General features: G+C 29.0%; 1 protein-coding gene across 1 annotated transcript; it reads left to right on the forward strand.

Moving 5' to 3' along the window:
• The first annotated feature begins 1,502 nt into the window (after positions 1-1,502).
• On the forward strand, positions 1,503-20,386 carry LOC145831558 (insulin gene enhancer protein isl-1-like). The gene is made up of 10 exons (XM_082938848.1): positions 1,503-1,892; positions 3,135-3,315; positions 9,100-9,198; positions 9,480-9,607; positions 12,319-12,716; positions 17,287-17,469; positions 18,606-18,773; positions 19,098-19,190; positions 19,942-20,048; positions 20,252-20,386. Exons 1-7 carry the CDS (start codon positions 1,586-1,588, stop codon positions 18,756-18,758), a joined length of 1,449 nt encoding a protein of 482 aa, XP_082794974.1. The 5' UTR covers positions 1,503-1,585; the 3' UTR covers positions 18,759-18,773; positions 19,098-19,190; positions 19,942-20,048; positions 20,252-20,386.
• The last annotated feature ends 446 nt before the right edge of the window (positions 20,387-20,832 follow it).

The raw sequence follows: 20,832 nt of genomic DNA on the forward strand, positions 1-20,832 counted from the left end.
TAGTTTTAAAATCGTGGTTTTGAAATACAGTACTATTTAAAAAGACAGTAATAGTATAACTATTTCAAAGGATGATATTTAACGAGATGTAGATGGAAAAAGTTTTAAGTAAACTCATGCATCTGTAAAATCGCTGCAAAAAGACTTCAAATTTACTTTTTTGTTTGAAAAGTAAAGTCTTGGCTGTGTAACAATGAAGTTTTTGGCGCGAGTGATTTAAGAACTTGTAACCTAGAGAAAAGCGAATTTCAACAGAACGTCAACTTGAATTTGTATGGTGTAGATTAATATGTTAACTTGCTAATCTACCCACATATTTTTTACAAATATAAACCTCATTCAAATCTTATGTGTGATTTCTCCGAATTTAAATAACTTTGCTAAGCTCAAGAACAAAATTTATTTAAGCTTAACATATTTAGATGTTTTTAATAGACTTTGTCTACAAGTTTCCCAAGAAAAATAACCTATTGTGAAATTTTTAATTTTTCATGTGCAATTGTTCAATCGTCTATTTTAAAGCGTAAACTAGTCAGAACATGATTTTATAACCATAAAACCATTAAAACTGGTGGGTTGTCATGACACCTCAGTTTTCATAGTTTATTTTTTGTTCGCAGTTACTTGTTGCTCTCGTAATATTTCGACAAGCTTCTGTCGGCAGGAAACCGTCGAAATTTTCAGATTTTATAAGTTCCGTCGGCGGCAGATGTGCAAGTAAAACGTTGAATTAAGCAACGTATCATTATCGGCTGGCTACCGAATTGGAACAAAAATATTCACAGTTCATCTCACTATAAAGAAAAACAAAGCAAAAGTTTTAATTTATGCTTTATTTGTAACGTTTCTGTTTGTACAACATAATTTTGCGTTGGAATTTTTTTTACATGTAGCGCCTCAAGTTATGACTTAGTAGATAGAGAAAAAAGTATTATCGAAGTCAATTTACTATACATGTAAAGTTTATATTTGGTTTAATGATTATTTTTAAAACAGACTGTTGTTAGTCCAACTCATTTAAGTATTAGTTAAAGTTATAAATGATAAATTCAAATAGAACAAGAAAACAAAAAAGTTTATTATACAATATTTTAACTTATTATAACTTATTTACTGTATTAATCAAACAGCTATAAGTTACTCAAAAAGTAAACGTTTTTAGATTTAAAACGAATTTTATTCAGTTTAACTAACAAGTATCATACTGTCTTTATTTTTACTTATTAAAGACGTTGTTACTTTAAAAAATTGAAAAGTCAAAAGTGTTTACGCTTTTTGTTTAAAAAGAATTAAAATTGGACTACTTTTGTTAGTAGAGGCAGAACTGTACAACTGATGGTATTTTAACTATTTGTCACCCCCTAGCGACTTTTTTTCTTGCATTTCTCTCTATTCCCTTGTCTCGTTTTAAAGATAAGAGTGTAGAAAAAAGATCATTTATTATATACAGCGCACATGAAGTCAACACGCTTCGTTTTGAATTTTTTTCAGCTTTAAGCAACATCAAGTAAGCTCTTAAACCAGTTTTGCAAACTCCACCCATCAGTTTTGCATCACAAAGCTAATCGGCCAATCAGGACATCAGATGAAAACCTCGCAGGTCGCTCATTTGACAGGAGATTTCAACGTTCCGCCTGAAAGTGGGGAGAACAACTTTGATAGCTTTCAATTGGACCATACGACGCCACCTTACAGCCACTACTCGGTCGACAGCACCCAGGAACTTTTCTTACCTGGGTATAACTATCAAGCAAGGGGAAGCACCGGAAGCGAAATGGACTTTCACTCGAACCAAGGACAAGTTTCGAGCCAGGGGATGACCCCGATGTCGAGCGGGTCAAGTCAGATAATGATGCATCAAAATGTGGACAACATGCAGCAAACTAACGGAGGTAAGCAGTTTTATGTTTCGATAATCGGTAGACTCTAGAAACTTTTATTTTTAAAACTGGCTTAGTTTGATACACAGTTCAAAATACTTATCAATATAAAAGTATGATTCGTTGCTAATTTAATAAAAGATATAGGTATGATCAAATAGTAATTAAGGTGAACAATAACTTTCTATTAAATATATTTTGTATACTTAAACAAAATCTAAACACTAATATTAAATTTTATTTCTCAATATGATGTTTAAAACAAAAACAATTTTATTGAGCGCAGTATTTATCATAAGTTAAATTTATGAGAATTAATTTTGTTCTGAAGTACTATTGTATATCTTTATGTCAGAAGGCTATTGAAATCTTTGTTCTCAGTTTTTAAGTGAAATGAAATATTTTTAAATATTAAACTGCACGAAACAAAATAAAATGGCGTTTTATCGATTCGTAGTACGAGCTTCAAAAAAAATAAGTTGTTATTGTTAAAAATCATCGATTTTAAAGAAAAAAATAGATTAAAATAAGTTATTAAATAACATCTACAAAAAACTATTCGGATTATAATTTAAATTTTTTGTATGTTACTAGAAATGCTAGAACTGTTAATAGCTTAAGACTTTAAAACTAGTACTTTCTTCGATATAAAAAAATGGTTAGCAGCAAAATTTTTGGCATATTTGACCCAAAATATGAGAACATTTCGGTGGGAAAAACTGAACTTTTAGGTACTTTATAAAATATTACAACTTTCGTAGACGCCGGTTAAAGCTCGTTTTTATTAATTTCACACGAATTTGCAGCGAATTAAGCGGCCATTATCCCGGCGAACCAATGTAGCTACCGGACGATAAACTGTTGAGATTTGTTGTTTTTTATTTAGGAAACCTTGAATTTAACTCACTTAATCTTCTTATAGAAACATTATGAGGTGATTTTGAGTGTGAATCTTTTTCTAGTGGTAGCTCTTACTCAGCTTAAATAAGTTACGCCAAACTAAAACTAAAATTGTAGTTTTACTTAAAACCGCTCTCTTTTTTTACTAAAAAACAACAAACTATTTATAGCTTTAATTCCAGATAAAAAACAGCAATTAGTAAAAATTTTATTCAGCACAGAAAACATAACTGAGTTAGCAAACATTATTTATGATACTTTTAAACTTTTTTACAAGACTTCTTCAAACACAAACATATTTAGCTCATGGCTAAACTAAGTTTCTTCAAAAACTCTTGATTATAACTTTATTAGGTTTTAGAAGGATATGCATGGGGTGCAGGCACCTTATCCACGGCCCCTATATTAGCACGTCACAAGGGGTCGACTGGCACTCGCAGTGTCTCAAGTGCGCCGCATGCGGATGTAACCTGGGAGACATGAGAACCTGCTATATCAGGGACGACAAGCCTTACTGCAAAAACGACTATTTCCAGTTTGTTTAAAATTATATATGATACTTTTATAACATAACATTTTTGGTTTTATTATTAAAAGAATGTATTCAATGTGTATTAAACTGAATACTATAGAATTAATTTGTAATATGTCTATTTACGACCAAAGCTAAAATGTTTAATATTTATATACATAGTAGAGTTTTAAATGAATACTCTTTTTAGAAAACACTATTTTACAAACTTTAAATCTTTGTTAGAATAACTAGTAACATTAAAATTTCTGTTTACTGTACCTACAAATGTCGTGTGTTTTACTTACAATTTATAAAGTTTACTTTTTGGTATTTTCAGTTTGTTAAATTATAGACTCAAAAATATACCCTATTCAGGTACTTAGTTGCAGCTTTTTTTAAAACCGTTTCACATTAAAATCAACTCAATGGTCAAGTAAAAATAAACAGCAGTTGTTCTAATTGTGTTAAAAATTAAGTTTGCGAACTACTTTTATAAGACTATCTTTGAAAAAAAGTTTACTTCGTCTTTATAAAGCACAAAAAAAAAAAGAAATAAACCTAAACTTAAGAAAGACCTTTCCCCTTTTCAAAAACTTGTTTTAAAACCTAAATGATTAAAAAGCGACGATTTCAACTTTAAGCCTTTAGTGACACGAAATCGATTAAAGAATATTCAACTAAAAATTCAGAACCCTTTTATTCTAACGCTGCTGATTGAAAAGACCTGTTTTTTTTTTTTTAAACCTCTGAAATGTTATGTAAAACCTAAATAGCTTACAAATCTATCTTCTAGTGTTTCAGTTTGGTCTCAAGCACAAAGTTAATAGCAAAACTGTCGATTAAATTAGCTCACAAATACAGTATTTGTAGTACAGCTCAGTGTGTTGAATGTTAGAATATTTCATGTGGTTCTTGTTTGATAACAAACATTGTTAAAATAGTATCTCAAAAAATAGAAGTTAGTGTTTTATTAAAATTTATATTTAACCTAATACATTAGACTTTACAATATTCAATTTAAAAATTTCTTCAAGCTTAATCATAACAAGTTTTAGATTAAGTTTTAAAGTAGATGCTATTTTTTTGAGTTACTTCTACTTTGACTGTTTACTAGATAAAATTTCAAAATTAAAATACAAACAACGAGATTGAGAAAAGCAAATATTGCTAAATGATTTAACATGCAAACTTTAACAGTGTAGTTGAAAAACTATTTATCTGATTACTTTGCTACGTTATTTTTTTTACAATTTGGGTTTTTGAACTTTTTGAATTTCTTAACCTGTTTTTTTATTTTTTCAAAATGAATTAAACAAAAAAAAAATTTATTCATACTTTGTATACCTTTTTTAACTTTAAATTTTGTGACGTATACAATGATAAGAGTTTTTATAAATCGTTTTTATTTAAATTACAAAATTGATTTAGATATAAGGTGGAATTAATAACATGTAAATATCGAAAACAAAAGTAAATTTTAGTTTGAAAAAGCATTTTGGCTTTTTTTGTCAGTTTTCGGCAGTAAATAATACAGATTTGAACTTTTAAAATCCTTAAAAGCTAACGACGAAATGTTTTAATTGTTTACTTACCCACAATTATCAATATTTTTTCACTTGTTAACTGCCAGTGATAATTGTTTAAACCAATTATTTTGCCAAATTCAAGCTGATTTTAAAGTTGCGCGCGACGAAATTTATTTTGTTTGGTAAATAAAAAATCTAAGACATAAAATAAAACATTTAAAGTCGTTCGTAAAGTTTTTTTTAAGCCAATTTTCTACTTATTTCTACCCAATTTCTAATTATTTTCTTTTTAGTTTGAAAGAAACTAAATGATTGAACTATTTTATAAATGTTTAACTAATCTAAAAAACTTCAAACTTTGAGAGTTGCATTAACTAACTGGTTAACTAAGTTAATAGATGATTTTTTCATTAATAAAGGTATACAAATACTTTTTTTAATAAAGTGATATTAGCGAAAAACAGTTCAAATACTTTAAAACGTACACATTCAAAGAAATTGAAATAGCCGATAAAAATGTCATTTATATCTTCATATGAATGATAATCGTTTTAAAAAGCAAACGTATGTAATTACACTGACGACATATGACACCCGTGTGACAAAAATTCCAAGTAGGCTGTTAAAAAATTAAGCAAATTTTACAACTGTGAAATTTTCTCAATCCATATCATAATTCACACTTCTCATAAGTAAAACGGTCGTGTGACAGAAAAGTGTCTGTTTTGTTTTGTTCCATTGTCAGCAGTCTCATAAATATTTCACAAGTTTAAACAAGCAAGATTTCATCTCGTTCTTATCTCACTTATTTCAAACTGGCCATCCGAGTTCACTCACAAGTATATATGATATTTGCAATACCACTTTTTAAAGTGTTTCCGGTAAGGAGCAAGCTTAAGCCTATCTGTTTTTGAAGTCAAACTTTTGGTGACAAACGAAAAATTCAGAAAAAATCTTTCCAGTCAAGACACTGTTTAATCTCTGCTTTACAAATTTGAGCCCCACAACTTGATTAATCTCGTCTTTCTTCGTTGCTGCTTCTTCAAGTTTGTATTTTAGTAATTTAATGTCACTCAGTTCATTTATGCTCGCCCGTGCATGACGTGTAAACGGTGATGTGAGACAAAAGAATTTCTTTAAAAGACATCGCAGTTCAGTGATGTTACGCCTCGAGCTGCTATTGTTACGAACACAACCGGAAACTCGGCGGAATGCGTCAATCACACAAGAAAGTGATAGAAATTAAACTTTGCCGGTCGTTGCTAGGCAGCCTCACTACAAAGGGAGGAGGGGGAGAAATTAATCAAACAATTTCTGACTTAAAGCTCGATTTTACAATCTCGAGCCAAACGTCGCACGATTGCGACAATTGCTTTGTTTTTTGACTCTCAATCGAGAAGCTTTTTACAAAGTCATTTGCCTTGTAATAAAAATTATTTAAAAATTGTAATTAGTTGTACTGGAGTTAGTTTAAACTTACAGCAGAGCTAACACTGCGATTTCTTATTCTGCAAGAAATGTCATCGCTTCATTACCTGTCTCACCGCAAACTTTCTGACGTCATAGTCAACGCCGACGACGGCTCACTGACATGTAAAGTGTCACCACTTAACTAGTTAAAATAATTTTATATTTTCTCATGAAGCCTGAGCTGCTTAACTCTCACGTTGCCAACTGCAATTAGCTTGAAGTGAATTATTAACTTGCGATGATAGGAAGTTGCTACATTGTCGCTTGCAGTTGTCGTTGTTGGTGTGAAGCTAAAATATTGATGCCGTAAACTTAGAAATACATACTTAATGGTCTAGTATTACGTATATAGCTCTTTAAATAACGAAGTTATATCTCGTTTATTACACTTTAAATTTTTTCAATAGTACATTTTAAAGAATGATTTTGTAAAGTTTTAATTTTCAATATTTCATAATAACTTTACAGTGCAATATTAAATATAAGTCGTATTATTTGCACCTTTTCTAAAACTTTCTGACTTCTACTAAAATATTTTTTTTTATTAAATTTGGTGTTTGCCTGCGGTTTATTAAAATTTTATATCGTTAATGTAATATAGGAAATAAAAATTATTATAAGTTATTTTATTGTCAAGTTAATATTTTTGCAGCTAATCATTGAGACATGGAAAATCAGTTTATAATATTACTACAAGCTTTATTAAAATTATCAAGTATTAATCATTTATCATAATTAATACAATTACTAATCATGTACTTATTAAAAACAACTCGGAAATTTAAATGAAAATTAAGATCACAACGTGTTTTGCACACAAACACACAAAAGACGCTTCAAACTGACACAACTAATTAAGTAAGCTGTGTTTAAACACACAAGCTCGACCCAAAACACCAACTTTCGCTTATTTTCACCAAACACAATAAATTGGACAGCCATCAAACAGATTAGTTGAAAAGTTGTCGAGTTTCCGTAACTTGATCGTGCCTTGCTACGAGCTTTATTTGCAAAACAAGTAAAAGTTTAAATCTGCAAAAAAAAGTGATCTGCTCACGAACTGTTTATTAGCTTTTAAAAACATTATCTTAAAAGTAACTGACGAGCAATACTAGTATATGTGATAGCTCCGTGATACATGTTTTGAAATAAAGTTGAATTGAAAAAAAATAGTAAATACAAGAAAAACTTAGTTTTTTTAGACTGAATCGTACTTACATATATAAAGTGTTATACTGTTTACAGGCACTGAAAACATTTTGTTTATCTACTTTTACATGTTTTATTACTTACGTCAAAACAAACAATACCTAAGTTTTTTTAGCTCGAAAAAGAGTTCATTAAAATAATTTTAAACGAAAAAAATAGTCAAAGAGCTTATTAAAAATTTTCCGGGACTATTTGCCTATGGATAACATAGAAAGCAAAACCAAATTCATACCGCAAACTGACATGACTATAATAGCAACAAAGATTACAAAATTTAGAGGTCTAACAGTCTGCCTGATTCGCGACAGTCGACATATGTTATCGTCTGCGAGAATTCTCTGCTTACTTATTACTGATTCATATGGTCGACTTTTTACTTTGTTGAACTTCTTTTTATTTCCATATACTTTGATTAAAACCTCGTTGAAATTACACTTAGAAAAAGTGGCATGTTTTTTTTTTTTCTTTTTTCTTAGTTTTATACATAAGTTTGCTCAAAAGATGAATAATAGCAAAAAAAACAGCTTTATTTTTAAAGGTTATAAATTTATCAATCAATAGCTAATGGAGATTTTTTAATTATTGAAAATAATCTGAATAAAACTAGGCAAAAGCATGAAATTAAATCTCAATATGACGTCATAATGACTTATAAAGTCAGCTGCTAAGTTCAAACACTGCTCAGGTGACTTAATTTTTCGAACAAAAAATCTTAGTCCAGTCTGTCGGTTAGACTTGAAAAACAGACACACAAGCAGACACAACAAACATGGAGTTGAGATGTCGCCGTGCAATGAATTCCTCAGGGGTCAAATATTATTGTCAGGGAAGGACTGGCGTATTATTACGTCATAATGACCCGTAAATGCACACATAATTCTCAGTTTATGAGTTTTTATCCGTACTTTTTGCTCATATTAATCTCAGCACAACCGTTTGTTTTTTTATTAGTATAATTTTATAAATAATATTGGAACAACTCGAGCTTAGCAGTTAAATTATCTAAATTTATTGAAAGTTCATAAACAAAAAAAAGTTTTACAATATGTATAGTAAAACTATTTCTTCATTAATCAAACTAATTAAACATAATAAAAGATAAACGTTTATCTGAAGCTAACTAAACTTTTAAATTTAGCGAAGTTTTATTAGCTTAAATAAAGTGATTTTAAATATACATAAGAATAGAAAATAATTCAAATAAAAACTTTTTTCACTTAACACTCAGCAACAAAATAATTAAATATCAAACGCGTGAACTTTGCAATAAAACTACTGAGATATAACAAAAAACCTACCAAACTCTTAAAAGTACGATTATTACTTTAATAGCTTAATGATTAAACTATTTATCTTCAGAGATGCATTAAGTTGCTTTTATAAACCCACTAACTAAATGTTTTATTTTTTATAAATATATTTCTTTTGTTGATATCAAATTGTAAATAAAATGTTTAAGTTAGTATCTTCAAAATAATTTCAAAAAACATATTGTTTCTATATTTGTACTACCTTTAAAAACCTAAGTAAGTTTGTTTTTCTAAAAATAACAAAAGCAGTGAATTAATTAAAAACGTAGTAAACTTTGCTTTATTTTCAGCTTATTTGCGCCAAAGTGTGCAAAGTGCAAACTTGGACTGGTCAAAGGGGAGTTGATGATGTCGAGCAGAGATAAAAAGTATCATGTTCAGTGTTTTAGGTTAGAAGAAAATAATACAAAAATTATTTAACTAGATTCTCAACAGCTTCTTGTACATGAACACTATGACGTAAATTTTAGTCTTTTTTAAATTGAGCACATTTTCAAGTACGTTTTTATATTTAAATACTTTCATGAATGACTTAAATGGTTTAGTTTACAGATATTTTAAAGGTTTAATGCATGCATCTTATATAGAGAAAATATAATAAATTTTTCTTCATAAACATATGTTCGTTTAATTATGAATGAATTTTTATCACTTTTTTTTTGTTTTATAGATGTTACGCCTGCCACAATCAGCTGATACCAGGAGATTCTTTTGTATGTAGAGACGATGGAAGCATCTACTGCTTACGAGATTACGAAAGACTATTCAAAAAATCAGGAGAAGACAACAGAATTATTGGTGAGTCATTTGACTGTCAAAACTCTGTGCTAAAAGTTTGTATTAAGAGTTATTTTAAGAAGTGTCATCTTATAGGCAGAGGTATTAAAAGTTTTTCATGCTTGATTTACAAGCACAGTTGTACTTACATACTGAAATTTCAATAAAAATATTAAACGTGTATTTCAATAAGGTATTTATATAAAAGGAGCATAATAGCTTCCTAATATAAATACTTCCTTTCGTATTACAATATCAAGTATATATTGACTTTGCCAATCTACCGATAAACTGTATACCATTACAAGTACAACTGCTAAAAAGAGACTTCACGTTAAACAGTGCAGAATGTAACTTAATACTCGAAATTACTCTTTTAATCCTTAATTTACTTCTGACTTTCTCAAAGCGTGAAAAAAGAAATCGTTCATGCGTGTCAAAAACATACCCCCTTGCCAGCGGCTACTGTGCAATTTAATTGGATAATCCGTGTAAGTTAACCTCTCATAACTCGACCTTCGCACTTTGTAATCTGATCAGATTTTCCGCGGCGAAACTTTACCCTTTATCAAAACTCTTAGATAATTAGTGTTAATTTTTCACTGTCATATTTCAAAGATTTTTTTGTTTTTCTCCATTGTTTATATTTATACATATTAACACAACACTACGTTTTACTAATACAAGTGTTTCACTGTTATGTTAGACCAGGGTTTCCTAAACTGGGCCAAGTGGACCCCTTGGAGCCATTACATAAATCTAGGGGGCCATGAACAGTAAAGGGGCCGTAGGGGGCTAAAGGTCATAATTTGAAACTTACACTAGATATTCTGGAGTTGATGATGAACAGCAAAAACAAAACAAAAAAAAAGATCTTAGGCGTCTTTATGGGTAATTTTAAAAATTTATACTAGAAATTATGGAAAAAAATCAGGAAGTTTAGGGGCCACAAGCCGTAAAAGGGGGAGCCACAAAGCTATAACCTGAAACTTACACTAGATATTCTGCAGTTGATGATGAATAGTAAAAAAAAAGTCTGTTTTTTAGGCTATTTTAATGATAGTTTTTTTTAGAAATCTTGTTGGAGGGGGCCGTAGATTTTTCAATTTATTTAACGGAGGCCTTTTGAAAAATGTTTAGGATACCCTGTGCTAGACAGAACAGTTCTTCACTTAGTTTTTTACAATATTTTTTTAAAACATAAATCTCAATGTACATGACATTTAGCAAAAAACTTTATGGATTGTTACTTCACTAAATAGATAATTAAAAAATATAAGACACACTAAGTTTGCACAAACGTGCAAAATTATTTAAAATTAAAGCTAGAAATATGTTTATAATTACTAAAAAGTTCGTTTTGTTTATTTAGAGCTAGATTTGAGTTTAATTTTGACATCGCGTATTTTTCCATATTGCAGAGAGTGTAGCCTTAATTTAAATTGAATTTGTCTTTTGTTCGTGCTAAAATTTCCCAGTTAGTTACAAAATCTTTATTTCAATTTTTCAAATACTAAATATATTTTGAAAGCGTAGTTTTTAGTCTGTATTTACTGTTGTTAAAAGAACATTTATGCCGTGTGTACCTACTTTTAAACGATAATGCTTACTTTTCTCCGATGTTATAACCGTCGCTCTATAGAAGACATTTATTAATAATATATTTATAAACAAACATGCTATATATTAAAATCTTTACATAAAAGCTAATTTCAACCTTTTATGCACGATATATTTAATAAATTTTACAAAAAATGTTTAGTTTATGTTCAATATGTTCATTTTTACTAATTGAGTTCGACCAAGTTAGTTTAAATGTTTTATCCAAAGAAATAAAATCTTAAGCAAAAATTTGTATTAACTAATAAAGAGCGAGCTTAAACATTAATAAGTTAAATTCGGAAACAATTAATTATTTAAATAAACATTCTCTTGTTTTTTTACAATCAAATCTCCTTTTTTTTTAATATTTCTAATGTTTTAATAGTTAAAATCATTATTCAAGATTTCAATGCTACAGAATATAAAATATCAATCAAAAATAAAATTTGTCAAAAAAACCACAAGTAAACTGATCACCCGGAAAAATGACGTCTACCTAGCTTTAAGTGCGGCAAAATCAAAAACATTTTTCAGCTGACAGTACATCTTTAAAAATTTCAGAAGAACAAATGTCTGTCGAAGTGACAGTCACTTTGAAGTGGTCACAAGAAAGCTAACTGCCACAATTAAGGTATTAATACAACGATAACGACAAGCTGCATCAAGCTTCAGATAAAGTCACCTGCAAAATAGTTGAAAATGAGCGTTTCAAATAATAAACTGCTGCAGTTGAAATAATTGGCTTTATCGGAATTTTCTAAAATCTTCAACTTATGTGAACGCTCGAAGTTTTCTTTTTGTTGCTAAAAATAAGCCCCTTATTTTTCACACTTTTTGTAAATACTATTTTTTCTAACTTGTTAACTTTTTTGTAACAATGACGAGCTTTTATTACATTTCTTGTTACTATAGTTTAGAAGACGATGTAAAAATTTAAACTAGTTTTGACGACACGCTTTAAACGCCGGAAGCCATTTTATACGACATGGAGATATTTAAAAAACTAAACTGAATTAGTTGTTTTAATTTAACTACTTTGAAATTATAAATTTTTTCTAATATAAAAACAAAACCTTAAAAGTTACTAATACGTTTTTTTTTTTATTCACTCAAGTTCTAATAACGTGCAGACGCATATACGGGCCAAATAGTTCCAGGACAGAACATGAACCACGGTCGCAGGGGAGGACACATTTCATCGGGGGAGCGCGGCAAGGATCAAGGGGCAAGCAGCAAGAGGAGAGGCAAGACGACGAGACAGAGGACGGTGCTGAACGAGAAGCAGCTGACGGTGCTGCACACCTTCTACGACAACAACTGCAGGCCCGACGCCATCATGAAGGAGCAGCTGACCGCCATGACCGGCCTCCCTCAACGAGTCATCAGGGTGTGGTTCCAGAACAAGCGGTGCAAGGACAAGAAGAGGTCGATCGCGCTCAAGCAGCAGCAACAGCAGAAGATGGAGCAGCAGCAGATGAGGAACGGCGAGGGAGGGGAGCAGCAGAATTCCAGGCAGCAAAAGCAGCAGGTTGGCTGGTTTGATATTAAGTAAAAAAGAATTAGGAAATATTTCTAATAAGAAAACTAATAAATGTAGAATTGATAGATTATTTATACAATAAAGCTTTTATTCTTTTTTTTTAATTTTGTAGATAATTTTAAACTAGTTTCTAGCTAGTTATTCAAAAAACATATTTTTATAATAAAAACTTGTGACTACTTTTTTAACAGTCTTAATGTGTTAAACTTCCAAAAATCAGAAAAAATTTGTTTAGTTCATTCTATTTTGTTTCTTGATTCATAAAAAGTATAGAGTTTGTAATGTTAAACAAGCAATAGCGAACTTTTTAAGCTTACTTTTGCAATTAAAAAGAACAATCTAAGATATTGTTTCATACAAGCTTATTACAAGTAAAAAGACTGTTAACTGATTTTAAAAGTTTAAATTAAAGTTTTGAAATTTTTAAAATGTTGAATACGTTGCTTGTTCATGTAACAACAAAGAGTTCAAGTACGTCTCGATCGGAGCTACTAATTGAGCAGATGTATATTGTTTTTAATCCGATTTAGTTTAATTTTGTGTCAACATAATTCAAACCATAAACTTACGGACACTTTAAAAGTGTATTTATAAAACAAAATAAAACAAAATTTTAATTTAGAAAAAAAAAGTAAACTTTCAGTTTATGGCAGTTAAAACACTTTAATTGAATACTGATTGCTTTGAAAACATTGTAATACCTGATTTTGTTAAATTAATTTGTGGTGATTTCTGTCATATGCATACGCATTTCACCCGCTCTGTTGCTTTTTAAATGTAGTACTTTAGCAAAAAATTAATTACTCTGTTAAATATAACGCAGTAAAAGCTTTCGAAATTTGCTTCAAGTACTAAGTTTATACACTTACGTGAAATTAAAATCTATTTGTTCCCATAAACTCATTAAACTTTATTAAATATTGTCAGTCAATACATTTAATACTTTCTATTGCACTTTCACACCGATTAATGCTGACCCCTAACCCTTGACAACTATAAGTTTCTCAACTGTATTTGAGGCAGCAGCAGATTACTTTCGATGGTTCTTGCCAAATTTCACGCCAATCGTGCCACCCATTAAGCCTCATCACTAGAGTTTTATGACGTCATAATCCAATGCACCTCGCACAGCTGAAGTTTGTAGTAAGAGCTTGCCTTGCTTTTATCTTTAAATTACTGACCATCTACGCTTGTCTACCAAAAGTTTTAAATATAGTTTAATGTTATGAAAGGTTTCAACTTTCAAAAAGTGTTAACCAGTATTTAATTTAAGTTTTACAACTAAAATCAAAGAAAAAAATCTATAAATTAACGTTTAAAAATTATATCTAACAGAGTTTGCGTTTGATTATTTTAATTCATAAAGATAATTTATATAACCTAAAATATTTTATTTTATAGAAAGCCATTATACTACAAAGTGAAAACTTAAAATAAAAAACAAGTTATATTCACTTTTTATAGTTTTTTTAAGCTAATTAAAGTCTGTTGTAAAAAAAATGTTGCTTATCTGATTTAAAAGTTTAAAAATAAATATTTTTACATAATCATTTAAACTTGAAAAATTGATATAATTAATCAGCTCAACAATTATTATGTTTTTTTTTTGTTTTCAGAGTTTTGAATTATAAGAAGAGCAAAACTTTTATTAACATAAAACAGACTTTGAACCTTTTAAAACTCTCATATATTAAAATTTTATGAGCTTAAAACTTATTTACGACAGTTCTGGTGGTCCATTTATTAAATTAAAAGTTAATAAATTTTACGAGGTAAATAAAAATCATAAAGAAAAATTCAAAATCATTTTATTTGGTGTGTCCGACAATTTCGCACTTTTACATCTCAGGACTAAACAATGATGTGATTATGATAAACGACATCCATTTGCGTTGCCCTGACGATGGTTGCCATATGTTCAAGACGCTCCTTTGGGAAGTTGTTGCCATGGAAGCGTTGTGCCACAAATTTAATTACTCGCCCATCATGTTGGATTTTATGTTGGTAAAAAAAAAAACACAACTGATTTTTTTTTAGTTAAAAAAATATGACAACTTACTTTATAAGTTACCATTTGAAACATGGACCTACATAAATTTAAAACCTCAGCTGTTTAATTTAAAAACTATGTATAGCATATTTTTGTTTGATTTTGACTTGTGCGAGGATAAAATGCAACGAAGTTTCTTTTTTTGGTTTTATTACACTTAGGTCGTCTGAAATTTCCACAAAATTTTTTTGGTAAACTTACCTTAAAAGTAACACTTAACTGCGTATAAAATTTATAACAAATATTCTGAATACTAGATAAATAGTTTAAAATTGTATGATAGAAGAATAATTAAAAATCTTCTAACTGTTTTTATTTTAGTTAACGCTGTAGTTTAAGTAGCCTATCTGACTATCTGACTTAGATGATAATATTTTTTTATTCTTTACACCTCCTTAAAAATAAGCTGCTAATCAAAAAGAAAAAAGAAAACAGAAGTCAGGAAGCAACTCATTTATTTTTAATCAACTTGGGTTTGGAAGCGCGTGGCAACTTTTAATGTTACAAGTTGTTACGTCACAAAGGCCAGAGAGACCAAACCGCTCTTTTTGTTGTTGGCGCCGCGATGCAGGGACGAGGTTTTTGCATATTCATGGCTCATCAATCATAGTGATCTGAGATGAGGAATCTCTTCTTTTCTTATTTTTCGTGGATTAAAGCTGGGGATGGCAAGACTTGACCCCTACACCTTTCTCAACAACAAGCTACAGCTCATTTTGTCTGGTGAAAACAAACACGAAGGTTTAAGATTAAAAAAAAAAGTAAACAAAATTCTTTTTTTTTTGATGCAAACATTTGAGCAGGTGATCAATTATTAACTTTATCTCATCATACGCGATTTGCTTATCTGCTTGTGCTTCTAAAATTTCGATAAAATATTTTTATTGATTTAAAAACATAAACAGAAACAAAAGAAGATCATTTATACATAAAACCATAGATAAATAAAATTCATTTGTAAAATACGAACAAGTTTAAGTATTTTTCTGTAGATCTGTTCAAATGTATTAGTACGAAGACTTAACTTGAGCACCTTTATCTTAAGTGGCCTATCAGCTGATTTGTCTTGAACTTTGACAAAAACATCTTTCTTCTACAAGTTTTTTTTTAATTTAGATAAATCAACTACGACTTATTTTTCGTCGTTATTAGGTTAGTTTGTGTAATTGAACACTCAAAAGAGTTTTTAATATTCTATAAATCGAAAATTTTAGTAAGAATATTTGTGGTAGGTTTCGATATGAGAAAGAAAGTAACAAAAATAAAAAAGATAAATAAAAACATAAGTTTATGAAAGTTTTTTAAATTTTCTAAAAATTTAAATCAAAAACAAATTGAACACCTTTTGTTTTTTTTTTCTCCAAAATACTTTGTATAAAAACTTTGTGTATAGGAATAATTGCTAAAAATATTGTTAAAGTACCTTTTTGTGGTATACTTTTATTATTCAACTTGGTTGTTAAAAATTTAAAACTAAAAATTGATGCACGCTTTTTTTCTAATGTTTGTTTGACAGCTTGTGATTTATTTATTAAATTAACATCATCAGAAACGCATTAAATATTCAGCAAACTACTTCTGAGAGCTTTTACGATGGTAGTCACAGTAGTACAACACACATTGAATTATTTTATTAAACAAATTAAATATTGCCACTTGCATTTCCCTGTTGCAAGATGGTGACGTAGCTTGCTGTTGAATTTTTTAATTTGATTTACAATTTAAACAAATTTCGACGATGTTTTGAGTGCTATTTTAGTTTGCATATTTATTTGTTTTTTAAACATACGTTTCTATTTAAACTTATATTGTAAAAATGTTTATAGCAAATTATTCTTACTAACATGATTTAATACATTGCTTTAGTTATAAAACTCCTTTATTACTTTTATAGTATGAGTAATCAAAAAATAAAACAATCGATTGTGTTAGACAAAAAAAACGCGTTATAAATTAATATGAGGCTAGATGTGTAGAAGTCAGGTGATTGAAAAGACCTCTAATCCACATCAAGCCCGCGTTGTAAAGCCAAAGCTACGTCATAATTGGAAGTGTGCTGCGTGTCACTGATAGCAAATCAGCAAAACCAACTTTCGATCAAAAGAAGATACCTTTTCTTGTATCGATTTAAAAAGTCGTTCATCGATTATTCATTGCTGCGCGGTAGTGAAATGAACATTGCACAAGTTTTAATTCAGATAGTTGTTAGTGCTTTTAACAACCAAGGTACAGGTTTAAATACTTATTATTTGCAAAGTACTCTAATTTGGAGTAACTGTAGCTTGAGAAATAAAAGTAAAAAAGCAGTAAATAAGTAGCTTTTCTTTAAATCCCTAAAACCAATTTTAGAAAAAGGTTCAGTGATAGGATACTTGCAGCTTGCTTGTAGTTTGAAAGGGTGCAATTGTAATTAGGTTTAAAAAATATAAATATGTTATAATCTAAATTATATTTATGGGAAGCTAAAATAACAATATTTCATTTCTAAAACAGTATACACAATTTTAGAACGAAGCATCCAACTCAAACGACGGACCTAACACGTCAGACCAGCCGATCAACGGTCCAGGACGAAATTCAAACCAGTCGATGGGTTACAACCATCATCAGAAGCAGCAGCAGCCGGCTTGGAAGGCTCTGAGTGATTTTGCACTGCAGAGCGAGATAGAAAAACCACCGTTTCAGCAGCTGGTTTGTTTGTAAAATATTTTGTAATAAATACTGTTGTAATTGTTAATTTTTCTAAAGTTTTTGTCTTGTCATATGTTCAGTTCAACTATGTTATAAAGTTGTACTTTTATTGAATTAGTTAAATTTGCTTTAACCTAATTTAGATTAATTTAATCATAACTGCTACTTATAAATGGCTGACCTTGCTTTGATATGAATAATTTAGAGAAAAATTTTTAAACGAACAGTTTTTTTTTAACTGATGTATTTTTTTTTCAGATAAGTTAAGAATAAGTAACTCTTTTAATTTTTCGACTTTTTGTTAATGTCAGCTACTTAATTTTTTAACATATAGTATAGTAGTGACTTTAAACTTAGCTTTCACAAACTAGAATATATCAAACACATACTGTACTTATTTGTTTAACTGATACACTTACTAATTTAACTTTACGCAATTAGTCATACATAATGTTGTGTACTTTAAAATTGTGAAAGTTTAAACTAATCTTTCTAAATATTTGATAGTTTATCGTCAGAACTTCTTGTTTTGAAAACTCGTAGAGGTCACAGTAATGTTTAGAAGTAAGCCAAAGTGTTTACGTGACATTAAATTTACGATTTAGTTAGTTTAAAATCGGGCGTTATCTACATTTAACGATTGTTTGTAGGAGTGACTTTGTAAAAATGTTTGAAATCAAAAGTTTTAAATACCCTTTTTAACTAAAAGTCTGTTTTAATTTTTAAGTAAAAGTCTGTTTTACACTTTAAGTTGTTCTAACTCTAATGGAATTCTACTTCCAACTTTAAAACAATTCTTTTAAAGCTCAATTCAAAATAAGTATGAAACAACTAAAAGAAAATGCGAAGTCAACTGTTATTGTCGTTAAATTTTAGATAAAAGCCTGATTTCGTTCATAATATATTTTCAAAATAATATATATGTATAAAGTAAATTTTAAGTAGTTTTACAGTTATTCATACTTTGAAAGCTGGTATTCATTTAAATTTTCTTTTATTTTATTTTGCATTTAAAAATTATTACCTTCCTTAGGTGAAATTTATATATTAAGGAGCTGCAAGTCGTAATAAAGACATTTATTTCAGAACAATTATTTATCTGAAAAATTAAAACAAAAACTAAATTTTTGTTTCAGGTGAGCAACTTCTCGGATCAGGCTCCCTCTTCGATGTCAGATTGCTCGGAGGTTTGCAGCATCCCCTCCGTATCCTCCCAAAGTTACTCCACAACTTCCTGCGCCACCCCCCTCCACAACGAATCCTCCACCACGCAGACCATGTGCAGTTGACCGTGACGTCATAATGTAAGTGTGATAAGTTTGTGTTTGTATTAAAAAATCATGACAAGAATTCAACAACGTAAAAATTATAATACGAAAAAAGTAAAGTAAAACAAGAGAGAAAACTTTAACAATAACACTTTAACATAGCGACTCGTATTTGTTTAATATAAAAGTTCGTTAGACTTTTAGGTTTTTGATATTTGTGAAAATTATAAATCTTCTCGTTAAACAACTCCATATTCTATTGCTGACAAAGTTTAGTTTTACTTTTAAACAACTTATTCTAAAGTTGATCTTAAATAATCTTACTTAGAATTTGATTTTGTTATAACATAAATTTTCCAGGTAACCCGGATGGTGGTTACGGTGTAATTGCCAAGGATCGGGATTATTATTAGGCAGCGCAAATTGAAGAGTTGAATTTTTCCGCAATAAATGGTAAATTACTTGAGTATTGCAATGTATTGATTTGTGTATATTAGTTATTTAGTAAAACTTAGTATGTTACTCGGGAAAAAATTAATATACTATTATTGAACAATAACTTTAAAAATATAAGTTCTGTTGATAAACTGAACGTTGTCGAAGTGCGATAAAAAGCGAAGAAAGGTTTTAGTGTGTTTAGTTATTGAGACTATATCTTTGACTATTTTAGTTTACAATTGCGTTTTTCTAAAGACAATCTAAAACTGTTAATAAAATTTAAATTACGGACTTAATTTGTTTTATATGTTTTTAACTTTGTCAAAAAAGTTAAAAGGTTAAAATAGAATAAGTTTTGATTTATCAGTAAAAAGAATTTTCTAGTAAAAGTAAAAATAGTGAGATACTTAGTTTGTTTAAAACTTAATTGATATATTTTTTTTTTGAATCAGTTTAATAAACTTATAGTTAATATAAATTTATAAACAAAATTAACTAAAATTATATTAGCAAAGTCATTAACAGTGATTCCCAAATTCTAAATTTTCAGAAAACATTGTTCTTTTTTATTTTAATCTTCACTGCTTTAATATTAAGTATTATTACCCAATTTTACTAAACTAGATCGCGCAGAGTAGAAATAAAAACTTGTTCTTTATCTTTGATACTTTAAATGTCAGTTTTCTCTTTCAAGGACTTTTGATGTCAGCGCTGTTTTTTTTTAATTTTTTAATTGCTATAAATAAAGCTTCAAGTTTTTTCTCAGGCAAAGGACAGGAAAACTAACAATGCGTGAGTCACTTACAACATCAATACGACTATGGTACACTGAATCCCGAAATTGACGAATGAAAAAGTGGAGGAAAACGACTGGTGCGTTTTTATTTTTAAAACAGGAGTTTCAATATTTTTGTTTTGTGCTACAGTTGAACACCGCATGTTCTACTTATTAGGTTATTAAAAGTACAATGAATTAAACTTAATAAGTTGTTGTAATACCTAAAGGTTAGGTTTTAAACTATTTTTAAACTATAACTAATGAACAGCATAGTTTAGTCTTTTCAACAACGACACAGACGTGACTTTGAGCCGTCAAAATTTAACATCGAGTGGGAAGTTTGAAGCGGGTGAACATTTTGTCTAACTGAAGAACTTATTAGAACAGTGGGAATTCCTTTCAAGTCAATAAAGCGGAGATGAAGTTTTGAGAGAAAATTAGAAAAAATTTAAAGTTTTAAATAGCTTATTTTGCTTTTTTTTTTTTGTTAAGTATTTAATATTTTGAAAAAAAATATTTTAATATTTTATTTGATTATTTACAATAAATTTTTTTTTGTAAGTTTATAAAAAAGATTTTTTAACCAATGAAATTATTTTTTGTTTTTTTACATAATCAATATTTATAATCCATTCTTGTTGTTGCGCATTATTTAGCTGCCCCTAAAAATTATTTTTGTAATTTTTACATGGCTTTATATTATTATATAAAAATTGTTAGGAAATTTAATAGTTTCAATTTTGTTTCTTGCCGTTTAATCTAGTCCTTTAGACTTAATTAGAAACTTATTGAACTTACTTTCACACAAATTATTCAGATTTTATGTTAAGTATTTTTGTAAAGCTTTTCATAATTTGGACACAGAAAATTTTAACAAAA

Source organism: Thalia democratica, chromosome 3 (assembly GCF_965202585.1).
Source record: "Thalia democratica chromosome 3, ktThaDemo2.hap1.1, whole genome shotgun sequence".
NCBI classification, from domain to species: Eukaryota; Metazoa; Chordata; class Thaliacea; order Salpida; family Salpidae; genus Thalia; species Thalia democratica.